At 45.0% G+C, this 23163-nt stretch overlaps 1 protein-coding gene across 6 annotated transcripts in view; it reads right to left on the bottom strand.

Moving 5' to 3' along the window:
- The window catches only part of l(2)k05819 (transmembrane protein 94-like protein l(2)k05819), a 420286-nt gene that overhangs the window by 9060 nt on the left and 388063 nt on the right, over positions 1-23163 (bottom strand). For all 6 annotated transcript variants that reach the window (XM_068379965.1, XM_068379935.1, XM_068379940.1 and 3 more), the window contains one exon: positions 10478-10645. In XM_068379965.1, coding sequence (XP_068236066.1) covers positions 10478-10645 — 168 coding nt within the window. The remainder of the gene's footprint in view (positions 1-10477; positions 10646-23163) is intronic.

Below are 23163 nucleotides of genomic sequence, written 5' to 3'. Positions count from 1 at the left end.
GTACTATATCGAGACATGGAAAAGAAAGAGTTCCTCTTAATTCCTGTTACAGTAAAGAAGTACCTTTGCTTTAACGATGTAAGACAAGATATTACGGTCCATGGAATATTAAGTTTACAGGTGAGATCTCTAAGGTTGACTTGTTAAATGGATTTAAATTTATGATACAGTAGTTTATCTAAGCCTAAATCCCTCCCACACAAATCTACACAAGTTCACTCCCCTTACTCACCTACCCAAATGTGCAGGATTTAGCACAGTGAATACCATGTCAGATATATCAAAATAAAAAAAATTCTAATAACAATTGTAATTTTCCCCCTTCCTCCCCAATTAATAATGATGTCAAGAAGTTCAATAGATTCAAATACAACTTCCAAATAATATGTCATCACCACACCACTTTTGTTTATCATAAGGCACTGCATGTGGAATTGTTGAACCAATAATGCACTAAGAAGTTACATTATTTGAAAGAAAGAGAGAGAGAGAGAGAGAGAGAGAGAGAGAGAGAGAGAGAGAGAGAGAGAGAGAGAGAGAGAGAGAGAGAGAGAGAGAAAGAATTATTTTAATTTGTTATGTTAGAGGTTGGAAAGCGAAGGCTGTGGAAACGACACACAACAACAAGGTAATTATTGTAACATATTTTTTGGTCAGGGACTGGGTCAGTCATATGAAGAGAATAAGAAGAAGTTTTGGAAAGAAGTGAAGAGAGTAAGGAAGGCCGGCGCAAGAATTGAAGAGACAGTGAAAGATGGAAATGGAAGGTTGTTAAATGGAGAGGAGGCAAGGAAAAGGTGGGCGGAATATTTTGAAAGTTTGCTGAATGTTGAGGATGATAGGGAGGCAGATATAATTGCTGTTCCAGGTGTTGAGGTGCCAGTGATGGGAGATGAGAATGAGAGAGAGATTACAAGAGAGGAAGTGAGGAGAGCACTAGATGAAACGAGAGTAGGAAAAGCATCTGGTATGGATGGTGTGAAAGCTGAGATGTTGAAGGAAGGGGGTGTGACTGTACTTGAATGGTTGGTGAGATTGTTTAATGTGTGTTTTGTGTTGTCAATGGTACCAGTAGATTGGGTCTGTGCATGTATTGTACCACTATATAAGGGTAAGGGAGATGTGCATGAGTGTTGTAATTCAAGAGGTATTAGTTTGTTGAGTGTAGTTGGAAAAGTGTATGGTAGAGTACTGATTAATAAGATTAAGGATAAAACAGAGAATGCAATCTTGGAAGTACAGGGTGGTTTTAGAAGAGGTAGGGGTTGTATGAATCAGATTTTTACAGTTAGACAGATATGCGAGAAATATTTAGCAAAAGGTAAGGAGGTGTATGTTGCGTTTATGGATCTGGAGAAAGCATATGATAGAGTTGATAGGGAAGCAATGTGGAATGTGATGAGGTTATATGGAGTTGGTGGAAGGTTGTTGCAAGCAGTGAAAAGTTTCTACAAAGGTAGTAAAGCATGTGTTAGAATAGGAAATGAAGTGAGCGATTGGTTTCCGGTGAGAGTGGGGCTGAGACAGGGATGTGTGATGTCGCCGTGGTTGTTTAACTTGTATGTTGATGGAGTGGTGAGAGAGGTGAATGCTCGAGTGCTTGGACGAGGATTAAAACTGGTAGGCGAGAATGATCATGAATGGGAGGTAAATCAGTTGTTGTTTGCGGATGATACTGTACTGGTAGCAGACACAGAAGAGAAGCTTGACCGACTAGTGACAGAATTTGGAAGGGTGTGTGAGAGAAGGAAGTTGAGAGTTAATGTGGGTAAGAGTAAGGTTATGAGATGTACGAGAAGGGAAGGTGGTGCAAGGTTGAATGTCATGTTGAATGGAGAGTTACTTGAGGAGGTGGATCAGTTTAAGTACTTGGGGTCTGTTGTTGCACCAAATGGTGGAGTGGAAGCAGATGTACGTCAGAGAGTCAATGAAGGTTGCAAAGTGTTGGGGGCAGTTAAGGGAGTAGTAAAAAATAGAGGGTTGGGCATGAATGTAAAGAGAGTTCTATATGAGAAAGTGATTGTACCAATTGTGATGTATGGATCGGAGTTGTGGGGAATGAAAGTGATGGAGAGACAGAAATTGAATGTGTTTGAGATGAAGTGTCTGAGGAGTATGGCTGGTGTATCTCGAGTAGATAGGGTTAGGAACGAAGTGGTGAGGGTGAGAACGGGTGTAAGAAATGAGTTAGCGGCTAGAGTGGATATGAATGTGTTGAGTGGTTTGGCCATGTTGAGAGAAGGTGATGAATGCAAGAGTTGATGGGAGAAGTACAAGAGGAAGGCCAAGGTTTGGGTGGATGGATGGTGTGAAGAAAGCTCTGGGTGATAGGAGGATAGATGTGAGAGAGGCAAGAGAGCGTGCTAGAAATAGGAATGAATGGCGAGCGATTGTGACGCAGTTCCGGTAGGCCCTGCTGCTTCCTCCGGTGCCTTAGATGACCACGGAGGTAGCAGCAATAGGGGACTCAGCAGTATGAAGCTTCATCTGTGGTGGAAATGTGGGAGGTTGGGCTGTGGCACCTTAGCAGTACCAGCTGAACTCGGCTGAGTCCCTGGTTAGGCTGGAGGAACGTAGAGAGTAGAGGTCCCCTTTTTTGTTTTGTTTCTTGTTGTTGTCGGCTACCCCCCAAAATTGGAGGAAGTGCCTTTGGTATATGTATGTATGTATTTTTTGGGCTCAAGCCATGACGTCGTGATGGAAGGTTCTTTCAGTAGCTTCCTTGGGTATATTTAACTACAGGGATATTCCCAGAGAATTAAACTAAAGGTTATCACAGAATTCTAACTTCTGGTGCGAGTACCCTAAAGGTTTCCCTCTAGGATATCGTATATCAACAGGGGACGCATGTATTAACACGCCACATAGCTATCTACACCCCATATAGAGTTAACACTTCGATATGGAAAGGTGGAGAATAACCGGGGGGCCGTTCCACAGTTACACTCATCCGTGGCTGCTTTTGGTACTCGAAACGTAAACAAACGGGCGCCATTGCTAAATGACGTCACGTCCATCCCCATCCTTCTGCCTATAGCTCCTTGCTTTAGTCGGATTTTCCTTGAGTGCGTTTTTCATCTGCTTACATCGCCGTATGTCGCTACCTTCAGCCTCGCCTTCTTCTGGAAAGGAGGAGTATATGAAGTGTGAAAGCAACTTCTGTGGAGTGAAGCGCCCAGACTTCTACGGGCACAAGGCGTGCCGGACCCACGCCCCCTGCGCCGCCAAGAAAGGCGACCTGAAACACTGGGACCCGCAGAACTGTACAGTCTGCAAGAGTCGTTTGGCCGAGGCGTTCGACGATCCTCCTTCTGCGGAGGCAAGGGACAACACTCGAAAGAAGCTACGCAAATGGGTGCGTGGCTTCCAGAAGAACGCCACCGGACCGTATCTCGCCAGCAAAGATTTGAGGGCCTTGCTTTTCCCAAAGGCATCCAAAGACTCTGTGGTCCCCTGTGATCAGATCCCCACCGTCCAGATCGTGGTGGAACCTGATATTGTCATGGCCCAGTCCATGCATGAGTGCCATTTGGATTCCGATAACGTGGAACGTATGTCGGAAGTGTCAGAAGAGACGGAGAAGAACCTCGTGGGCGAGGAACTCGACTATGAGGAAGATCAGGTGGAATACCCTGATTCGGCGACCGAGGTCGCTCCCGCTCCTACTCCCGCAGCGACTCCTGCACCGTCCGAGGAACCTGTTCCTTCAACTTCCGCCACCCCGGACCCTCTTCCACCGGTCACTCAGGAGGTCTTCAAGATGCTTGAAGCCCTCATGGAAAGAAAACTACGAGAATCCCAAGAGCAATTCCGGTCTACTCTGGTTAATCTTAAACAACCGAAACGGATTTCGGTTAAGGACCTCCCCACTTGCTCGGAAGCTAACCCATGGAGATATGCCGAGCATATGCCAATCACGACTGGAAAGATCTACATCAGTGAAAGGGTTGGCTCTATCTTGTAGGAAGAAGTGGAATTCTTCCCGAACTTCGAGGCTTATCCGGACTGTTACGTTCCGCTCAGGTCCGAACCAGCCTCAAAGGAGGAGACCGAACCGAAGGAGGTTATCGTGTTCGATCTCGCGAAGGCCCAGGCTATGCTAGCCCAGGCGGTGAAGAGTAGGGGTTTCACCAACTCCAAGATGCCGGCGCTTAGTAAGAAGCATCCAACCTTCGTTGCGCCGAATGCTGCGACTTTTCCCTTCATCGAAAAGGCCTTCACAGCGGTCATAAAGGCAGTGGAGGAAGGGAAACCTTGCCCTGCACTGGAGGAGTGCAGACCCTTCTCCCTTACCATTCCTCCCGATGATAGGCACTGGAAAGACGTCCAGTCAACCTTCACGGTGGGGAAGTTAGAGCCTGACGTAGCCGGTCATCAATTCAATGAGGACCTCCCAAGGTTAAATGATCACCTCCTTCGTAGGGAACAGGATACGAAGGAGAGGCTTGCCGCATCGCTGTCCCTCCAGGTACAGCTAGAACTTATGGCCGGGATACTAGAGTCCCGGACTTTTATATGGTCCTCGCCAAAACACACTTGGCAACGGTGATGAAGGACCTGTATAGCTTCACTAAGACTTGTAGAGCCTGTCGTGAATTCGTGTTAGCCAACGCGACGGTGAAACACGAACCCCGGAGACTGATTTCCTCCAATATCTAGGGTAAGTACCTCTTTCCCTCCTCCCTGGTGAAAGAGATTGCAGACAAGGCTGCCACGGAGAATAGGAACCTTCTCCACAAGTGGGGCATGTCAAGAAAAAGGAAATACTCTCAGGACGATGGCCCTCAACCTAAGAGGAAACCTCAAAAGCCCAAACCCCAGCAACGTCAACAGAGACGGCAGTTTCCGGGTACCGCTACTCCCCAAGTGGCCACACAGCCACAGCAGACCTTTCAGTTGGTCCCCCAACCAGTGGTGTCGCAGTCACCGGTCTTTACCCTTGCGTATGAGCAACACGCTACTACCTTTCGTCCCAGAGGTAGGGGCTCAAACAGAGGTTCCGGCAGAGACTCGTCTCGCCGCCCCTCCAGAGGCAGAGGAGGAAGGGGAGCTAGCGGCCGAGGTGGCAAACCCTCAGGACACCAGAAGCAATGAAGTGCTTCCGGTGGGAGGAAGACTCCGCCAATTCCAGGATCGTTGGACCTTCGATTCCTGGGCACACAGCATCGTCAAGAAGGGACTAGGCTGGAGCTGGACGCAACCACCCCCAGCCTTCCAGCAATTCTTCCAACAGTCAACCCCCCTCCTGGAAGAATATGTCCTAGAACTCTTGAACAAGAAGGTGATAAGGAGGGTAAAGTCAACCAGGTTCCAAGGGAGACTATTTTGCGTTCCCAAGAAGGACTCCGACAAACTCAGAGTCATTCTAGACTTATCCCCTCTCAACAAGTTCATTGCAAACAACAAGTTCAAGATGCTGACTCTGCAACAAATAAGGACCCTTCTGCCTCAAAGGGCCTACACGGTTTCCATAGACCTGGCGGATGCCTACTGGCACGTTTCAATGAATCATCACGCTTCCTCCTACCTGGGATTTCGACTCCAAAGGAAAAGTTATGCCTTTAGGGCCATGCCCTTCAGGCTCAACGTGGCTCCAGGGATCTTCACCAAGCTGGCAGACGCCATCATCCAACAACTCCGTCTTCAGGGCGTCCAAGTGATAGCCTACCTAGACGACTAGCTAGTCTGGGCGACATCGCCCGAAGATTGTGTAAGAGCCTGCAACAAAGTCACCCAGTTCCTAGAGCATCTGGGATTCAAGATAAACACCGAGAAATCTCGCCTCTCTCCAGCTCAGAAGTTCCAATGGTTGGGAATCCATTGGGATCTTCAGTCACACCGCCTTTCCATTCCACAGAAGAAAAGGAAGGAAATAGCAGGGTTTGTCAGAAGACTTCTGAAATCCAAACGAATCTCAAGACGACAGCAGGAACAAGTTCTCGGCTCTCTACAGTTCGCCTCTGTGACAAACCCAGTGCTTCGCGCACAGCTAAAGGATGCTGCGGGAGTCTGGAGACGTTTTGCATCCATCGCTCGAAGAGACCTCAGGAGACGGCTTCCAAACAGACTTCGCTCACTATTAAAGCCGTGGTCAGAAGCAAAGGCCCTGAAAAGATCCATCCCTCTTCAACACCTGCCTCCATCAATCAACATCCACATGGACGCTTCACTGGAGGGTTGGGGAGGTCACTCCCACCAACGACAGGTTCAAGGAACATGGTCTTCCCTATTCAAGATGTTTCACATCAACATCTTGGAGGCCATGGCGGTTCTTCTCACCCTGAAGAAACTCTCCCCGCCTCCCTCGATCCACATCCGTCTGACTCTGGACAACTCGGTGGTAGTCAGATGTCTCAATCATCAGGGCTCGAGATCGCCCCAGATAAATCAGGTACTTCTTCCGATCTTTCATCTGGCAGAAAAGAAGAAATGGCACCTGTCTGCAGTTCACCTACAAGGATTCCGCAACGTGACGGCAGACACTCTATCACGGACAAGCCCAATAGAGTCGGAATGGTCTCTAGACACAAGGTCATTCTCCTTCATCTCTCACCAAGTCCCGGAACTTCAGATCGATCTCTTCGCAACGAGCGACAACAATCAACTTCCTCGATATGTGGCCCCGTACGAGGACCCCAAGGCAGAAGCAGTGGATGCCATGTCACTGGATTGGAACAGATGGTCCAGGATATACCTGTTCCCTCCCCCCAACCTTCTGCTGAAAGTCCTCTCCAAACTGAGAACCTTCAAAGGGACAGCGGCCCTAGTGGCTCCCAAGTGGCCCCGGAGCAATTGGTACCCTCTGGTCCTGGAGCTGCAGCCCACGCTGATCCCCCTACCGTGCCCAGTTTTCTCTCAACAAGTACAGAAGTCGACTTTCTTCGCTTCATCACTGAAAGTCAGGGACCTTCATCTCATGATTTTCTCTCCTTAGCCGCAAAGAAAAGGTTTGGAATCTCGAAGAAAAGTCTAGACTTCCTCGAGGAATACAAGACTGAATCCACACAACGGCAATATGAATCTTCCTGGAGAAAGTGGGTCTCGTTCGTCAAGGCAAAAAATCCAACGGAAATCACCATTGATTTTTCCATGTCCTTCTTCATTCACCTTCATGGACAAGGCTTAGCAGCCAACACGATTTCCACCTGCAAATCGGTCTTGACTAGACCACTACTGTACGCCTTCAAGATTGATCTGTCCAGCGATATCTTCAATAAATTACCAAAGGAATGCGCTAGACTACGCCCAGCACCTCCGCCAAAACCTATCTCCTGGTCCCTGGACAAGGTGCTCCATTTTGCCTCTAACCTGGACAACGATTCGTGGCCTCTAAAAGACTTGACTCAAAAAGTTATCTTCCTTTTTGCTCACGCCTCGGGAGCCCGAGTCAGTGAAATAGTGGCATTATCAAGAGAAGAGGGTCATATCCTGTTCGCAGACACAGGAGAACTTACCCTCTTCCCTGATCCGACGTTTCTCGCAAAGAATGAACTACCCACCAAGAGATGGGGCCCTTGGAGAATCTGCCCCCTGAAGGAAGATGTCTCTCTATGCCCAGTGGAGAGTCTTAAGGTCTATCTTCGAAGAACTTCAGACTTCGGTGGAGGACAACTCTTCAAAGGAGAAACATCGGGTAGTGACTTGTCACTGAAACAACTAAGAGCGAAAATCACCTACTTCATTCGCAGAGCGGATCCTGACAGTACACCCGCAGGTCATGATCCTAGAAAAGTCGCGTCTTCTCTGAACTTCTTCCAGAGCATGGATTTCGAAAGCCTCAAGAGCTTTACAGGTTGGAAATTGTCGCGCGTTTTCTTCAAGCACTACGCAAAGCAAGTGCATGAAGTTAAACATTTCGTGGTAGCCGCAGGTAGTGTTATGAAACCTGCCGTTTAACTCTGCATAGAACAGTGAGTTACTTGGGACTTTAACTCTACGGGTGCCTGTGTTGACCCTTTTGTGATACATAGTGATTTCATTATTCTTTATTATTGTAAATTAACTTTACATTTACTACTGCAATTCTTATCACAATAATCTGCAATCTATGAAATAAAATGTCTATTTCATTACATGTGCGTCTCTCTCCACTCCTATTATTTATTATGAAATATATGATTGTCATAGTTTCATTTAACCCCTTCCTTCTGAAAGAGAAGAATAATATAGATATACTTGTATTATATACTCACTCATGCTGTGATAATATTCCTACCTGAATACATACTTTCGTCCTGCCTTCGAGACCAGATTGATCTCTCCTCCAGGGAGTGTAGTAAATGTTTATCACTTACCTATGCTTGATAATATTCCTACCCGAATATTAACCTTATGTCTTGTCTCCGAGTCCTGCACGAACTCTCCACAGGGTGAGTAGCTCTTCAATGATCGCTTCGAGATATGGGTATGGTCCACCAGGACTTCTCTGCCAGGGGGGCAGGAAACTGGATCTTCACGGAAACTCTAGCAAGGACATGTTACATACCTCTATTCGAAGCCCTTGGCACTTGCATAAAAAGGGGAAAATGTCCCCGATACATTAATTCTCTGGTACACTTCCATCAGGACGTCATGGCTTGAGCCCAAAAAATGGATTTTGAGCGAAGCGAAAAATCTATTTTTGGGTGAGATAGCCATGACGTCCTGATGGACCCTCCCGTCTATTCTAGTCCAGCCTTTCAGGCCCTGCCCTGTCCTGCTGTATCATGGAGATTAGCAAGAAGCTGGCCTCAGGATGAGGACGGACGTGACGTCATTTAGCAATGGCGCCCGTTTGTTTACGTTTCGAGTACCAAAAGCAGCCACGGATGAGTGTAACTGTGGAACGGCCCCCCAGTTATTCTCCACCTTTCCATATCGAAGTGTTAACTCTATATGGGGTGCAGATAGCTATGTGGCGTGTTAATACATGCGTCCCCTGTTGATATATGATATCCTAGAGGGAAACCTTTAGGGTACTCGCACCTGAAGTTATAATTCTGTGATAACCTTTAGTTTAATTCTCTGGGAATATCCCTGTAGTTAAATATAACCCAAGGAAGCTACTGAAGGAACCTTCCATCAGGACGTCATGGCTATCTCAACCAAAAATAGATTTTTCGCTTCGCTCAAAATCCGTTTTCTGTCAATAAAATACTCCACTTTGAATACTCAATAAAGCAAGTTTCACATAAAATGTATTTTTAATACTGTACTGTAGTAGTTTACACACATACCAGTGTATATATGGTATAAACAAAGTAATCAAATATGAGTATTTTTAAGGGGAGCTTCCGCCGTTAATTTTCATGCATATACTTTGTGATATAAAAAAATTGTCAATCTTTGGCAGTGAACTACACCACAACTAAGGAGTCACGTGAGAAAGTATCGTACTAATTCTTCACTAATTAACCGATTTATTGCGTTTTTGTATGCTAAAGGTATATGGCACTACACGGGTCATCATAGTAACGTGACACCATGTTCTTAAACTCACTGTAACCTATGATAAGTAGGCTATTTTTATAGAATAGGGAGATATATCATACTAGAAAGTGTATGTTTGGCAGCTCAGCACTTTCTCTCATTGTCTCGGTGGATACCAGAAACCACTAGTGAAAAGAATTGTTGTGCCTTGCACTCTTGGTGGGATCAATTTTTTCTTGCTATTTAGACAGTTAGTGAATTGTAGTGGTATCCTTATGACAAAAAGCTAAAGAAGTATCCTATCTAAGTATCGGGAAACGGTAGCCCTTGTAAAACAGAACCAAGTAAGTAGTGGGGGGACTTGGCCCATTCTTGCAGTAATTAGCAGAAAAAATTATACACTGTAGTAATTTTAGTTATTTTTATAGTAATTGGGAGCAGTTTCTAATTAACAATGATGATGGAAATATTATTTAATGGTGATAGTGTTATTTTTTTTTCACATTTTTTGACATTCAAAACAACTTTTCTCCATAATTTACAGATATATTCAACTCCAAAGACAGTTGAAAATAAAAATAAAAATGCAACAATTTTGTTAGAGGAATTACATTCGTAAGCTTATTTGAAATTTTGTGTAATTTTCAAAACTAAAGAAAGAAATAAATATAAATATCGATAAAATAAAAAGGAACTAAGTCAAAAGGAATTCCCTTGAGTAATACTTCCACACTCCCATGAGCATTATTCATGATAGTTAATATCTAATTCAATGTAGCATTTTTCGATAAAACGCAAAAAAAAGAAGAAGAATGATTTTGTTTTTATTTTATTTATAAAGAAAATAATTTTGGTCCGATTCAATTAATATTTATAGAGACACAATGGAGTAATAGTACAAATAACATATGTAAAAATTAGGGAAAGCCAATGATATTTAATAATTTTGGCTTTAACAGCCAATGATCCCCTCGAGTGAATCATAGAAAATAACTTTTAACCGTTTAAATTATGAACATTTCATATCACAACACCATAACCTAATAAAATAACTATAACTTCTACTTACCTTATTTCGCGTCTTTTTATGAGCTCATTTATAGGGATCAGCATAATTGGCCAAACAAATGCAATTAGCCACAACCATATTGGGACATCTGCTAAAGAAGGGCCTGTAGTCTCTGAATATGAATGTAGAGATATGGATATGCTTCCATATACTATCTGAAGTACCAACCTGAAACATTTCATAATGAAATTAAACATATTTCTAACTTTTATATTAAAAGACTGTTTAAGAATGCCCCCTGATTGATGATATGGTACTGATAATTCACTTATGCTGTGGGTAATTAGGATACCACAGTATCAATATTAAAGGAATCTTCATAATATATTACTGTATACATGGAAATGCTAGGGTTTACAAGATTATTTTTATAATTTTCCATGAAGCCATTTTTTCCCATGTAAAACTCTCCAGGAATGTAAAATCCCCATTAAAATCCTTGTCAAACTAAAACTAATTACCTCATTACTCGCCAGAAATTCATGAGCTGTTCATCCTTTAATGAAAATACTAGATTGAAATACTGAACAAGATAAAAAATGGAATTTTAACCTGTAAGAGGTTACATACTGTATTTGTAAACATACAAGGTTTACTCACCCAGGTTACAGATATTGTCAAAATAAAAAGCATTTAAAAGGCCCAATAACCATGCTTTATGGTAAAAATAATTGTATTATTTTATTAGCAATGTATCCCCCAGCTGGCTGCTGAGATGCAATCGTTGTATTGGGGTTTCCATTTTTGTCATATATATATATATATATATATATATATATATATATATATATTTTTGGGCTCAAGCCATGGCGTCCTGATGGAAGGTTCCTGTTTGGTAGCTTCCTTGGGTATAAGACTACTAAGATATTCCCAGAGAATTTAACCACAGGTTATCACAGAATTCTAACTTCTGGAGCGAGTATCTCAAAGGTTTCCCTTTAAGACATCGTAATACAACAGGGGACACGCATGTCTGAACGTGCCACATAGCTATCTTCACCCCGAACAGAGTTAATGCTTCGGTGTGTAAGGACTGAGAATAGCTGGGAGCCGTTCCACAGCTAATCTCACTCGTGGCTACTACTGATACTCGAGACGTAAACAAACGGACGCCATTGCTCTGATGACGTCACGCCCGTCTTCATCCTTTGTTTAGTAGCTGCCCTACTTAGACGGATTTTCCCTGTGTTATCTTTATCGCTTTGCATCTTCGCTATGTCGTTACCTTCAGCCTCGCCTTCTTCTGGAAAGTTGAGTACAAGGTTCCAGTATTGTTTAATTAAGCTCTGGCCGTAAAGTAAATATTACTTTTCGAAATAATTGATGTTTTGTGGCAGAGCTGTGCCTCTACCGGACCCGCCATTTTATGGCGTCGTTGTTGTTATGCATGTCTTATTTAGTTAGCCACAACAACGTTTCCGGCATTATATACTAATCGAATACATTAGTTTATTTAGTCTTCATAGCTAGGAACTTTTATATCGTGTTTAGACGCTTTTTATCGGTCATCGATTGACCTCATACCAGTCGGCTACTATAGCCCCCAGGCCAGGAGCCTACATACAAGTGTTCTTGCATGATTTATTAGTGATCCTAGACTAAGTTATGAAGATAGTGGCATTATTATTTTACAATACTTTTGACAGTGATGCAAATGTTTTCGCCTTCAGGGACCATATAGGGGATAGGCTAGTCAGTGATTCTTTCTAGCCTAACCTAATATTAGGACCCCTATATGCTTCCTTCATCCCCTGCCTTGGCATTCCCTCTATTTAGCCTTGATCCCTTTTCTGAGTAAAGGGATTAATTGTCTAATAGAGTATATATCGCCTCTCTGTCCTCCCTAAAGGAATGAACCCCCTTTAGGGCTGCGTCTGAGAGTGAGGTTAGGCTAGCCTACCTCTATGGCTAGGATAGTCTATGACTTTCCTGCGATAGCGATATGTCTTCTTCCTTGCCTAGTTCAGGACTTTTAGCCCTGTTCTAGGTCGGGTTAGGAAGGTTTCTCTGTTCCATGCTGAAACTGTACTCTTGCACCGTTTTAGCCGATCAGCCTGATCTTAGGTTAGGGAGTGTCCTCCCTTCCCTTAGTGGCCGCTCTGGTACAGAAACCCTTCCTGGGAAGACTTCTCTCTTCTCCCTCCCCACCTATCTCTTGTATAGCCTAGCCTATGCTTAGGTTAGTTTATACTCATCTGTCCCCTGTCCTACAACTCCTCCTTAGGGTGGAAGAGTAGGGCTACCCGAGCTTCCTTGTGCAGTCCACTCTGGTACATATACCTTCATAGTGTCCTATAAGGTTAGTTGCTAGTATAGTTCTGCATATGGGAGTCTCCCCCCCCCTCCTCTTGGGTGTTCCCTAGCCCTCCCTTGGGCTACCTAGCTCCCGGTCCCTAGTGACCCCTGCTCATGGATGTTAGAGCCTGCCTCTATCATGGGTACACCCCCTCAGGGAGGGGGAGGGATGTCTGGAACCCTGACGGTACTTCCTGCATCCCTTCCCCCCTCCCCCTGTCTCTCTATCTATCCGGGTGCCGGTCTCTTGCCGCCTCTACTGTCGGCAATACCTGCCTCCTACTTGGTGACTTCCCTACCCTTGCCGCCAGCCCCCGTGTACCGAGGGACTGCCGGCTGCCGCCGGCTACTACCGGCAGCTCTCCTACTCCTATCTAATCGTCCGCTTGCCGGTCGATCACCGGAGTGCCGGCATATACTGCCGGCAACCCGATACTGCCTTTACCATCCTTATCCCAGTCACCAACCTGGCATCCTCCGACTGCCGGAGCCGCCGCTTCCTGCCGGCGTGCCGCCGTTGTGCCGGCGGCCGCCATCCTGGTATCTAACTGACTTTTGAAAATTGTCTGTTCTAATGCCAGAATCTATGCTGGAGCGAGCTCCGGCATGCCGGCGGCTTGCCGGATGCCCCGGAGGCGTCAAGAATACTTGCACCCCCTTACTGTAGCTATCATAAGACTGGATAGCCCTATATCGCAAACAGATAAGCTGCTTCTGCTATTAAGATCAGTACCTAGTACTGCTCTATTAGTGATCATGCTGTCTCTTTGCATTCTTCTAATTCCAGCATGCTATGTGCATCTTAGCACGGCTGGTTGCCAGAAGCAGTTACCCTTTAATGAGGCCTTCTGGCTCTTAACTGGGAACCGAATGAATTCGATCCCAATCTTGTCCTTGGTTTTCCATGGAGTTCCAAAATACTGGGAATTCTAGGAAACTATATCCAATGATCTCGGTCATTTGGATTATCCAAGGACCAAGCTTATGGTAACCAGCCGGGCGAGATGCATGGAGCATGTTCTCCTCTACTGTTTTCATTCTCTATGCATCACACCTTCTTTAAGTTAAAATTAATGATTAATATTAACTTAGTTTAAGAGCCATTCTTATGACTCCCCCCATACTCATTTTCTCTTTCTTCCACAGGAGGAGCAGATGAAGTGTGACTTCGCCTTCTGCGCTGTGAAACGCCCGCAGTTTTACGGGCATACGGCTTGCAGGACTCACGCCCCTTGTGCAGACAAGAAAGGGGATTTGAAGTTTTGGAATCCACTGGATTGTACGGTCTGCCAGGCCCACCTAGTTGAGGCCTTCCATAACCCTCCCTCAGCGGAGGTTAGAGACATTTCTCGTGAAAAGCTGCGCAAGTGGGTGCGTGGTTTTCAGAAAAATGCTACTGGACCGTACCTGGCCACCGAAGAACTGAGGTCCCTGTTGTTCCCTAAGGCCTCCCCTGACTCAGTGGTACCAAAAGATGCGATCCCCACTGTCCAAATTACGGTGGAACCTGATGTGGTCATGGCTCAGTCCATGCACGAGTGTCGTTTAGATTCCGAGGATGATGAACAGATCTCAGACGTCTCGGAAGACACGGAGAAGACGCTTATGGCTCAAGGAGCCGAAGAGGACGAAGACAAGGTGGAGTACACCGAGTCGGAGCTTGGAGCTGCTCCCTCGTCCATCCCTCCTCCTACTCCTACACCGACGGAAATGTCCATTCCGTCTACCTCCTCGACTCCGGATCCTTCTTCTTCTACCCAAGAACTGATCCGGCTGATTAGAGCCGTCATGGACGACAGGCTGAAGGAGAACCAGGAGTCCATCAGGTCGATGATTGGATCCAGAGAACCGAAGAAGATTTCGGTCAAGGATCTCCCCGCTTGCTCTCATGCCAACCCGTGGAGGTATGCAGAGCATATGGTTATTGCGACCGGCAGGATCTTTGTTAGTGACAAGATCGGCACGGTCCCGTTGGAAGATGTGGAGTTCTTCCCAAGCTTCGAGGCCTACCCGGACTGTTACGTCCGGCTTCGTTCCGAACCTGCCTCGAAGGAAGAGACCGAACCTAAAGAAGAGATAGTGTTCGATCTCACAAAGGCCCAGGCTATGCTAGCCTCCGCATTTAAGAGTAGGGGCTTTACCTGCTCTAAGCTTCCGGCTTTGAGCAAGAAGCATCCTACGTATGTTGCACCTGACACTGCGGTTCTTCCTTTCTTGGAAAAGGCCTTAGCTGCATGCCTTAAAGCGGCGGAAGAAGGGAAACCCTGCCCTGCACTGGAGGAGTGCAGACCCTTCTCCATCGTGACTCCCCCTGACGCTCGACACTGGAAAGATGTTCAGCATACTTTCGTCGTGGGAAGGCTCGATCCTGACGTCGCCGGACGTCAGTTTAATGAAGACCTCCCTAAGCTCAACGATCACCTCCTTCGCCGGGAACAAGACACGAAGGAGAGGCTTGCGGCATCTCTTTCTCATCAAGTCCAACTGGAAGTGATGGCCTGTGACACAAGAGTACCAGATCACTACATGGTACTCTCCAAATCCCACTTACTGACAGTAATGAAGGACTTGTACCACTTCATAAAGGCTCGAAGAGCCTGTCGTGAATTCGTGTTTGCCGGTGCCACCGTGAAACACGAACCCCGGAGGCTGATTTCCTCCAACATCTGGGGAAAGCACCTGTTTCCTTCTGACCTTGTCAAGGAAATAACTGACAGAGCCGCCACGGAGAATAGGAACCTTCTCCACAAGTGGGGCATGTCCAGAAAAAGGAAACCCTCTCAGGACGATGGACCTCAGCCTAAGAGAAAACCTCAAAAGCCAAAACCCCAGCAACGTCAGCAACGACGTCAGTTTCCGGGACCCGCTACCTCCCAAGTGGTTGCCCAACCACAACAGACCTTTCAATTGGTCCCCCAACCGGTGTTGTCACAGTCACCGGTCTTCACCCCTGCCTTTGAGCAACCATCCACTACCTTTCATGCCAAAGGTAGAGGCTCGTTCAGGGGTGCAAGCAGAGACGCATCTCGCCGTCCCTCCAGAGGTAGAGGAGGAAAGGGAGCTAGCGGCCGAGGCAACAAGTCCTCGGGACACCAGAAGCAATGAAGTGCTTCCGGTGGGAGGAAGACTCCGCCAATTCCAGGATCGTTGGACCTTCGATCCCTGGGCACACAGCATCATCAAGAACGGTCTAGGCTGGAGTTGGACGCAACCACCCCCAATCTTCCAGCAGTTCTTCCAGCAATCGACCCCCCTTCTGGAAGAATATGTTCTAGACCTCTTGAACAAGAAGGTGATAAGGAAGGTAAAGTCCACCAGGTTCCAAGGGAGACTGTTTTGCGTTCCCAAGAAGGACTCAGACAAACTCAGAGTCATTCTGGACTTATCCCCCCTCAACAAGTTCATAGAGAACAACAAATTCAAGATGCTGACGCTTCAACAAATAAGGACCCTTCTGCCTCAAGGTTCCTACACGGTCTCTATAGACCTGGCGGATGCCTATTGGCACATTCCAATGAACCATCACGCTTCCTCCTACCTAGGATTTCGACTCCAAAGGAAAAGCTACGCCTTCCGGGCCATGCCATTCGGCCTCAATGTGGCCCCTCGGATCTTCACAAAACTGGCGGATGCCATAGTACAACAGCTCCGCCTAAGAAACGTCCAGGTGATGGCCTACCTCGACGATTGGCTAGTCTGGGCTCCATCGCCCGAAAAGTGTGCAAAGTCTTGCAACGAAGTTACCCAGTACCTAGAACACCTGGGATTCAAGATCAACGAGAAGAAATCTCGCCTCTCTCCAGCTCAGAAGTTTCAGTGGTTGGGAATCCACTGGAATCTTCAGTCACACCGCCTTTCCATCCCCCAGAAGAAAAGGAAGGAAATAGCAGGGTCTGTCAAGCGACTACTGAAATCCAAACGCATTTCAAGACGACAGCAGGAACGAGTTCTAGGCTCTCTACAATTCGCCTCAGTGACAAACCCAGTGCTTCGTGCACAGCTAAAGGATGCCGCGGGAGTCTGGAGACGCTCGGCATCCATCGCTCGAAGAGACCTCAAGAGACGGCTTCCAAACAGACTTCGACGCCTCCTAAAGCCGTGGTCGGAAGCAAAGGCCCTGAAAAGGTCCATTCCTCTCCAACACCCTCCTCCATCACTCAACATCCACACGGATGCCTCACTGGAAGGCTGGGGAGGTCACTCCCACCTGAAACAGGCTCAAGGTACCTGGTCTCCACTATTCAAGACGTTCCACATAAACATCTTGGAGGCCATGGCGGTCCTTCTAACTCTGAAGAAGTTATCCCCGCCGCCCTCGATCCACATCCGTCTAACCCTAGACAACTCGGTGGTAGTTCGTTGTCTCAATCGCCAAGGCTCAAGATCGCCCCAGATAAATCAGGTGCTTCTCCCAATCTTCCGTCTGGCGGAGAAGAAGAAGTGGCACCTGTCTGCAGTTCACCTACAAGGATTCCGCAATGTGACAGCGGATGCTCTATCTCGGACAAACCCGATAGAGTCGGAATGGTCTCTAGACGCAAGATCGTTCTCCTTCATCTCTCACCAAGTCCCAGAACTTCAGATAGATCTCTTTGCAACGAGCGACAACAATCAACTTCCTCTGTACGTAGCCCCGTACGAGGACCCCAAAGCAGAAGCGGTGGACGCCATGTCACTGGACTGGAACAGGTGGTCCAAGATATACCTGTTCCCTCCCACCAACCTTCTGTTGAAAGTCCTCTCCAAACTGAGAACCTTCAAAGGGACAGCGGCCCTAGTGGCTCCCAAGTGGCCCCGGAGCAACTGGTACCCCCTGGTCCTGGAGCTGCAGCCCAAGCTGATCCCTCTCCCGGGCCCAGTTCTCTCTCAACAAGTACAGAAGTCGACTGTCTTCGCTTCATCATCGAAAATCAAGGACCTTCATCTCATGATTTTCTCTCCCTTGCCGCAAAGAAGAGGTTTGGGATCTCGAAGAAAAGTCTAGACTTCCTAGAGGAATACAAGACCGAATCCACGAGACGGCAATATGAATCATCCTGGAGGAAATGGGTCTCCTTTGTCAAGGCAAAAAATCCTAAAGAAATCACCATTGATTTCTGTATGTCCTTCTTCATTCACCTTCATGGACAAGGATTAGCAGCCAATACGATTTCAACCTGCAAATCGGCCTTGGCTAGACCAATTCTATATGCTTTCCAAATTGATCTGTCCAACGACATCTTTAACAAATTACCAAAAGCATGTGCTCGCCTACGTCCAGCACCCCCTCCGAAACCGATCTCCTGGTCACTAGACAAGGTACTCCATTTCGCCTCCAACTTGGACAACGATTCATGCCCCCTCAAGGATCTGACTCAGAAAGTTATATTCTTATTTGCTCTCGCTTCGGGAGCTCGAGTCAGCGAAATAGTGGCATTATCAAGAGAAGAGGGACACATCCTGTTTACCGATTCAGGAGAAGTGACCCTCTCCCCTAATCCGACGTTTCTCGCTAAAAACGAATTACCCACCAAAAGATGGGGCCCTTGGAGAATATGCCCCCTGAAGGAGGATGTCTCTCTATGTCCAGTAGAGAGTCTCAAGGTCTATCTTCGCAGAACTTCGAACTTTGGTGGAGGCCAACTCTTCAAAGGAGAAACATCGGGCAGCGACTTGTCACTGAAACAATTAAGAGCGAAAATCACCTACTTCATTCGCAGAGCGGATCCGAACAGTACACCCGCTGGTCATGATCCTAGAAAAGTGGCATCTTCTCTGAACTTCTTTCAGAGCATGGACTTTGAAAGCCTTAAGAACTTCACGGGCTGGAAGTCCTCGCGAGTTTTCTTTAAACATTATGCGAAACAAGTGCACGAAGTCAAACATTTTGTGGTAGCCGCAGGTAGTGTTATGAAACCTGCACCTAACTCTGCGTAGAACAGTGAGTTACTTGGGACTCTAACTCTTCGGGTGCCTATGTTGACCCTCGAGCGATTCATAGTGATGTCTAAAAACACTTAGTGCTTTTATAACTGTTCTTATCCCAGGTGAAATGTCATAGTGTCACACAAGTGCCGCATGCCTTGAGCATGATGTGTTGTTTAAAGACTTGCGTTCCTCGAGAACGAGTACCTACTAATCCTGAAATTCCTTTTCAGATTCAAGAGCAAGCCTTTATTTCTATGTACATTATTATTACTGTAAATGAACTTTACTTTTGCTGTAAATTATTTAATTTCTGCATTGTGAAATAAAATTTCTATTTTATTACTTATGCGTCTCTTTCAGCTCCTACCTACTATGAAATACATACTGTCATAGTTTTATTTATTCCTCCTTTCTTATGGTCATGAAGAATTTAAGATGTCTAATCCTAAATTATATTCACCCTGTCTCAGTAAGGTTCCTACACGAAAACTTACTTCTGATAACCAAGAGATGAACTCTATACACAGTGCCCAACCACCACTGGTCTAATTCAGAATGTTCCTATACAAATATCAAACATTCTGCTTCATCTCTAAGTTCTTCAAGTTCTTCTGTCAGGATGAATAGCCCTTCAATACCACTTTGACGTCGGCATAGCCCATGGGAACTTCCTACCAAAGGGGGGCAGGATACTTCGTTCCTATGGTTCTTTACCTAAGATTACTTTGCTGTTTTGTCAATGCCTAGGCACTTAACACTGGGGGAAAATCTACCACGATACATTGATTCTCTGGTACTCTTCCATCAGGACGCCATGGCTTGAGCCCAAAAAACGGATTTTGAGCGAAGCGAAAAATCTATTTTTGGGTGAGATAGCCATGGCGTCCTGATGGACCCTCCCTACTACTTCGTCCAGTTTTGTTCCCACCCTACACAATTGTATCATGGTGATGGGCAGCAACTGGCTTCAGGATGAAGACGGGCGTGACGTCATCAGAGCAATGGCGTCCGTTTGTTTACGTCTCGAGTATCAGTAGTAGCCACGAGTGAGATTAGCTGTGGAACGGCTCCCAGCTATTCTCAGTCCTTACACACCGAAGCATTAACTCTGTTCGGGGTGAAGATAGCTATGTGGCACATTCAGACATGCGTGTCCCCTGTTGTATTACGATGTCTTAAAGGGAAACCTTTGAGATACTCGCTCCAGAAGTTAGAATTCTGTGATAACCTGTGGTTAAATTCTCTGGGAATATCTTAGTAGTCTTATACCCAAGGAAGCTACCAAACAGGAACCTTCCATCAGGACGCCATGGCTATCTCACCCAAAAATAGATTTTTCGCTTCGCTCAAAATCCGTTATATATATATATATATATTTATATATATATATATATATATATATATATATATATATGTGTATATATATATATATATATATATATATATATATATATATATATATATATACATATATATATATATATATATATATATATATATATATATATATATATATATATATATATATACATATATATATATATATATATATATATATGTATATATATATATATATATATATATATATATATATATATATACATATATATATATATATATATATATATATATATATATATATATATATATATACAGTAGGCCCCTGGGGTACGGCGTCCCCAGCTTACATTTTTTTCACGTTACGGTGTGGAATACTATGTTTTTTTGTCCCCTCGTTACGACATTTTCCCCACCTTGCGGCATCAAATTCCAAAATTCAAACTTGGCGGTTTTTACGCGTACGACTGTGCGAGTCACTAGCCTACCACCACGCTCATACGTCACTGCATACATCACTAAGAAGCTGGTCTGCTATTGGTCGGCGTCATGGCGTCACTAAGATGCCGATACGATATTGGCCGAAATCCCTCCCACAATGCCTGAGAGAGATGCTGCCCCTCTCTCTCTTTGTTATACGTGCACTCAGTTCAGAATCTCGTGTACGTTTTGTAAAGACTTGATCTTGTGTGAGTGCTTGCGATATTGTATTTTTTGTGCATTTTAGTCCTCAATTCTAACTTTAATTCGTTAGCCATGGGTCCCAAGATTGCTAGTGATGTTAAAGGGAGAAGTAAGAAGGTGATTATTATGGAAACGAAGCTGGAGATAATAAAGAAATAAGAAGAAGACATGCGCATCGTTACCCTCGCTAGTACGTATGGCCGTAACCAGTCCACGATTGGTACAATTATCAAGAACAAGGAAGCCATTAAAGCAAGTAAGTCTTCTAAAGGCATGACTGTCTTTGCCAGCAGAAGGACCTCAATCAACGACGAGATGGAGAGACTCCTTCTACTATGGATTAAAGAGAAGGAAATCGCTGGTGATAAACTCACGCAATCGGTAATTTCGCCCAAGGCGAGCGCCATCTTCGCCGATCTCGTGGAAGCCCAGAGAGACGGCGGAGACGAAGGAACGTCGCAGCAAGCCCCCAAGAGTTCAAGGCTTCTCATGGGTGGTTTGATCATTTTAGGAAAAGGACTGGTATTCACTCAGTTGTCAGGCATGGAGAGGCGGACGGTTCTGACAAGACAGCAGCAGAAGAATTCCTCAAGAAGTTTGAGAAATTAATTTCCAGAGAAGGCTACATTTCTCAGCAAGTGTTTAACTGTGATGAAACTGGCCTTTTCTGGAAGAAAATGCCCCGCCGTACATATATCACAGCTGAAGAAAAGAAACTTCCTGGCCATAAACCGATGAAGGACAGACTTACGCTCGCATTTTGTGCAAATGCCAGTGGGGACTTAAAAATTAAGCCCGTACTGGTATACCACTCAGAGAATCCTCGTGCCTTCAAGGCACAAAATATCACGAAGGAGAGGCTCTCGGTATTTTGGAGGTCTAATGCCAAGGCCTGGGTCACGAGGACCATATTTATTGAGTGGATAAATGACTGCTTCAGTCCTGCTGTCAAGAACTTTTTAGAAGAGAACAATCTTCCTCTCAAATGTCTCCTGGTACTGGACAATGCCTCTGCTCACCCTCCTGGCCTCAAGGACACCATTCATCCTGACTTCTCCTTCATCAAGGATCTCTATCTGCCACCAAACACCACCCCTCTCCTCCAGCCTATGGACCAGCAAGTGATTGCCAACTTTAAGAAGCTTTACACGAAGCATCTGTTCAAAAGATGCTTCGAAGTGACCGAAAGCACTCAACTCACCCTCCGTGAATTTTGGAAGGGGCATTTTGACATCGTTCAATGCCTGAAGATGATCGACAAAGCTTTGAATGAGGTTTCACAGTGCACCTTGAACACCTCATGGAAGAAACTGTAGCCAGCTGTTGTGGCAGAACGAGACTTCGAAGGTTTCGATTTCTCAACGGAAGACGAGGCCGTTGATGATCCTGCCCCTGAGGGTGATGTTGAGGAAATAATTTCAATCCGGAGGTCCATGGGGCTTGTTCTTGATGAGGCTGACGTCCATAACCTTATCAAGGAGCACAGGGAGGAGCTTACGACTGAAGACTTGAAGGAGTTGGAGGCAACGCAGTTGACCATCATTCAAAAAGAGCACAGCTCTAGTGGTGGCAAGGACGGGGGGGGGGGGGGAGACTGAAGAAACAACAACAGCAGAAATAAGGGAAGCTATCGGTTGGTATGAAAACCTTACAAGTTTTATTAAAAAAAAAACACCCAGAAAACTTCACACAGCTCGTCTTATGGAGTGTTAATGCCGTGGTCATTTTAGAAATATGATGAGGAATCATCAGAAACAGGCTTCCTTGGATAGATATTTCTCCAAAAGAGTAGCGTCAGAAAGCAAAGATGATATAAGTGATTCAAATATAAAAGCTAAAAAAGAGTAACTTATTAAGTTCTAAAAAAAAAAATCATAAAAAAATTTCAAAAGACAAAAATAATAAGAAGCATTTTTAATTTTAAGTGTTTAATAGTAAGAATAAATTTATTATTAAGTGTACATAATTAGCATTGATACGTTTTTATATCTACCGTCTCCTCCCCCTCTGCCTCCACCCACTACCAGCTCAAGTCACATCACTCCAAAGGTAAATAAAATTTAATTTTTTCTTTACAGTACAGTATATAATTTTTATCTATACCTGTAATGTTATTTAATTATATACTGTACAGTACATGTATATTATATATAAGTATACTGTAGTACAGTGCTTACTATACTATTTTGTTACGTACTAATTTTCAATGTTTTACCTGGGGTATTTCGCGCATTAGCTATTCTATTGCCTGCCATACGACATTTTCACCATACGATACCAACTCCAGAACGGATTAATGTCGTATGGCGGGGGTTTACTGTATATATACATATACACACACACACACACATATATATATATATATATATATACTTTATATATATATATATACATATATATATATATATATATATATATATATATATATATATATGTGTATATGTATATATACTGTATGTATA

Source organism: Palaemon carinicauda, chromosome 1 (assembly GCF_036898095.1).
Source record: "Palaemon carinicauda isolate YSFRI2023 chromosome 1, ASM3689809v2, whole genome shotgun sequence".
NCBI lineage: Eukaryota > Metazoa > Arthropoda > Malacostraca > Decapoda > Palaemonidae > Palaemon > Palaemon carinicauda.
The sequence above is the reverse complement of the archived record's forward strand: the minus strand, read 5'-3'. Positions and strand labels throughout refer to the sequence as shown.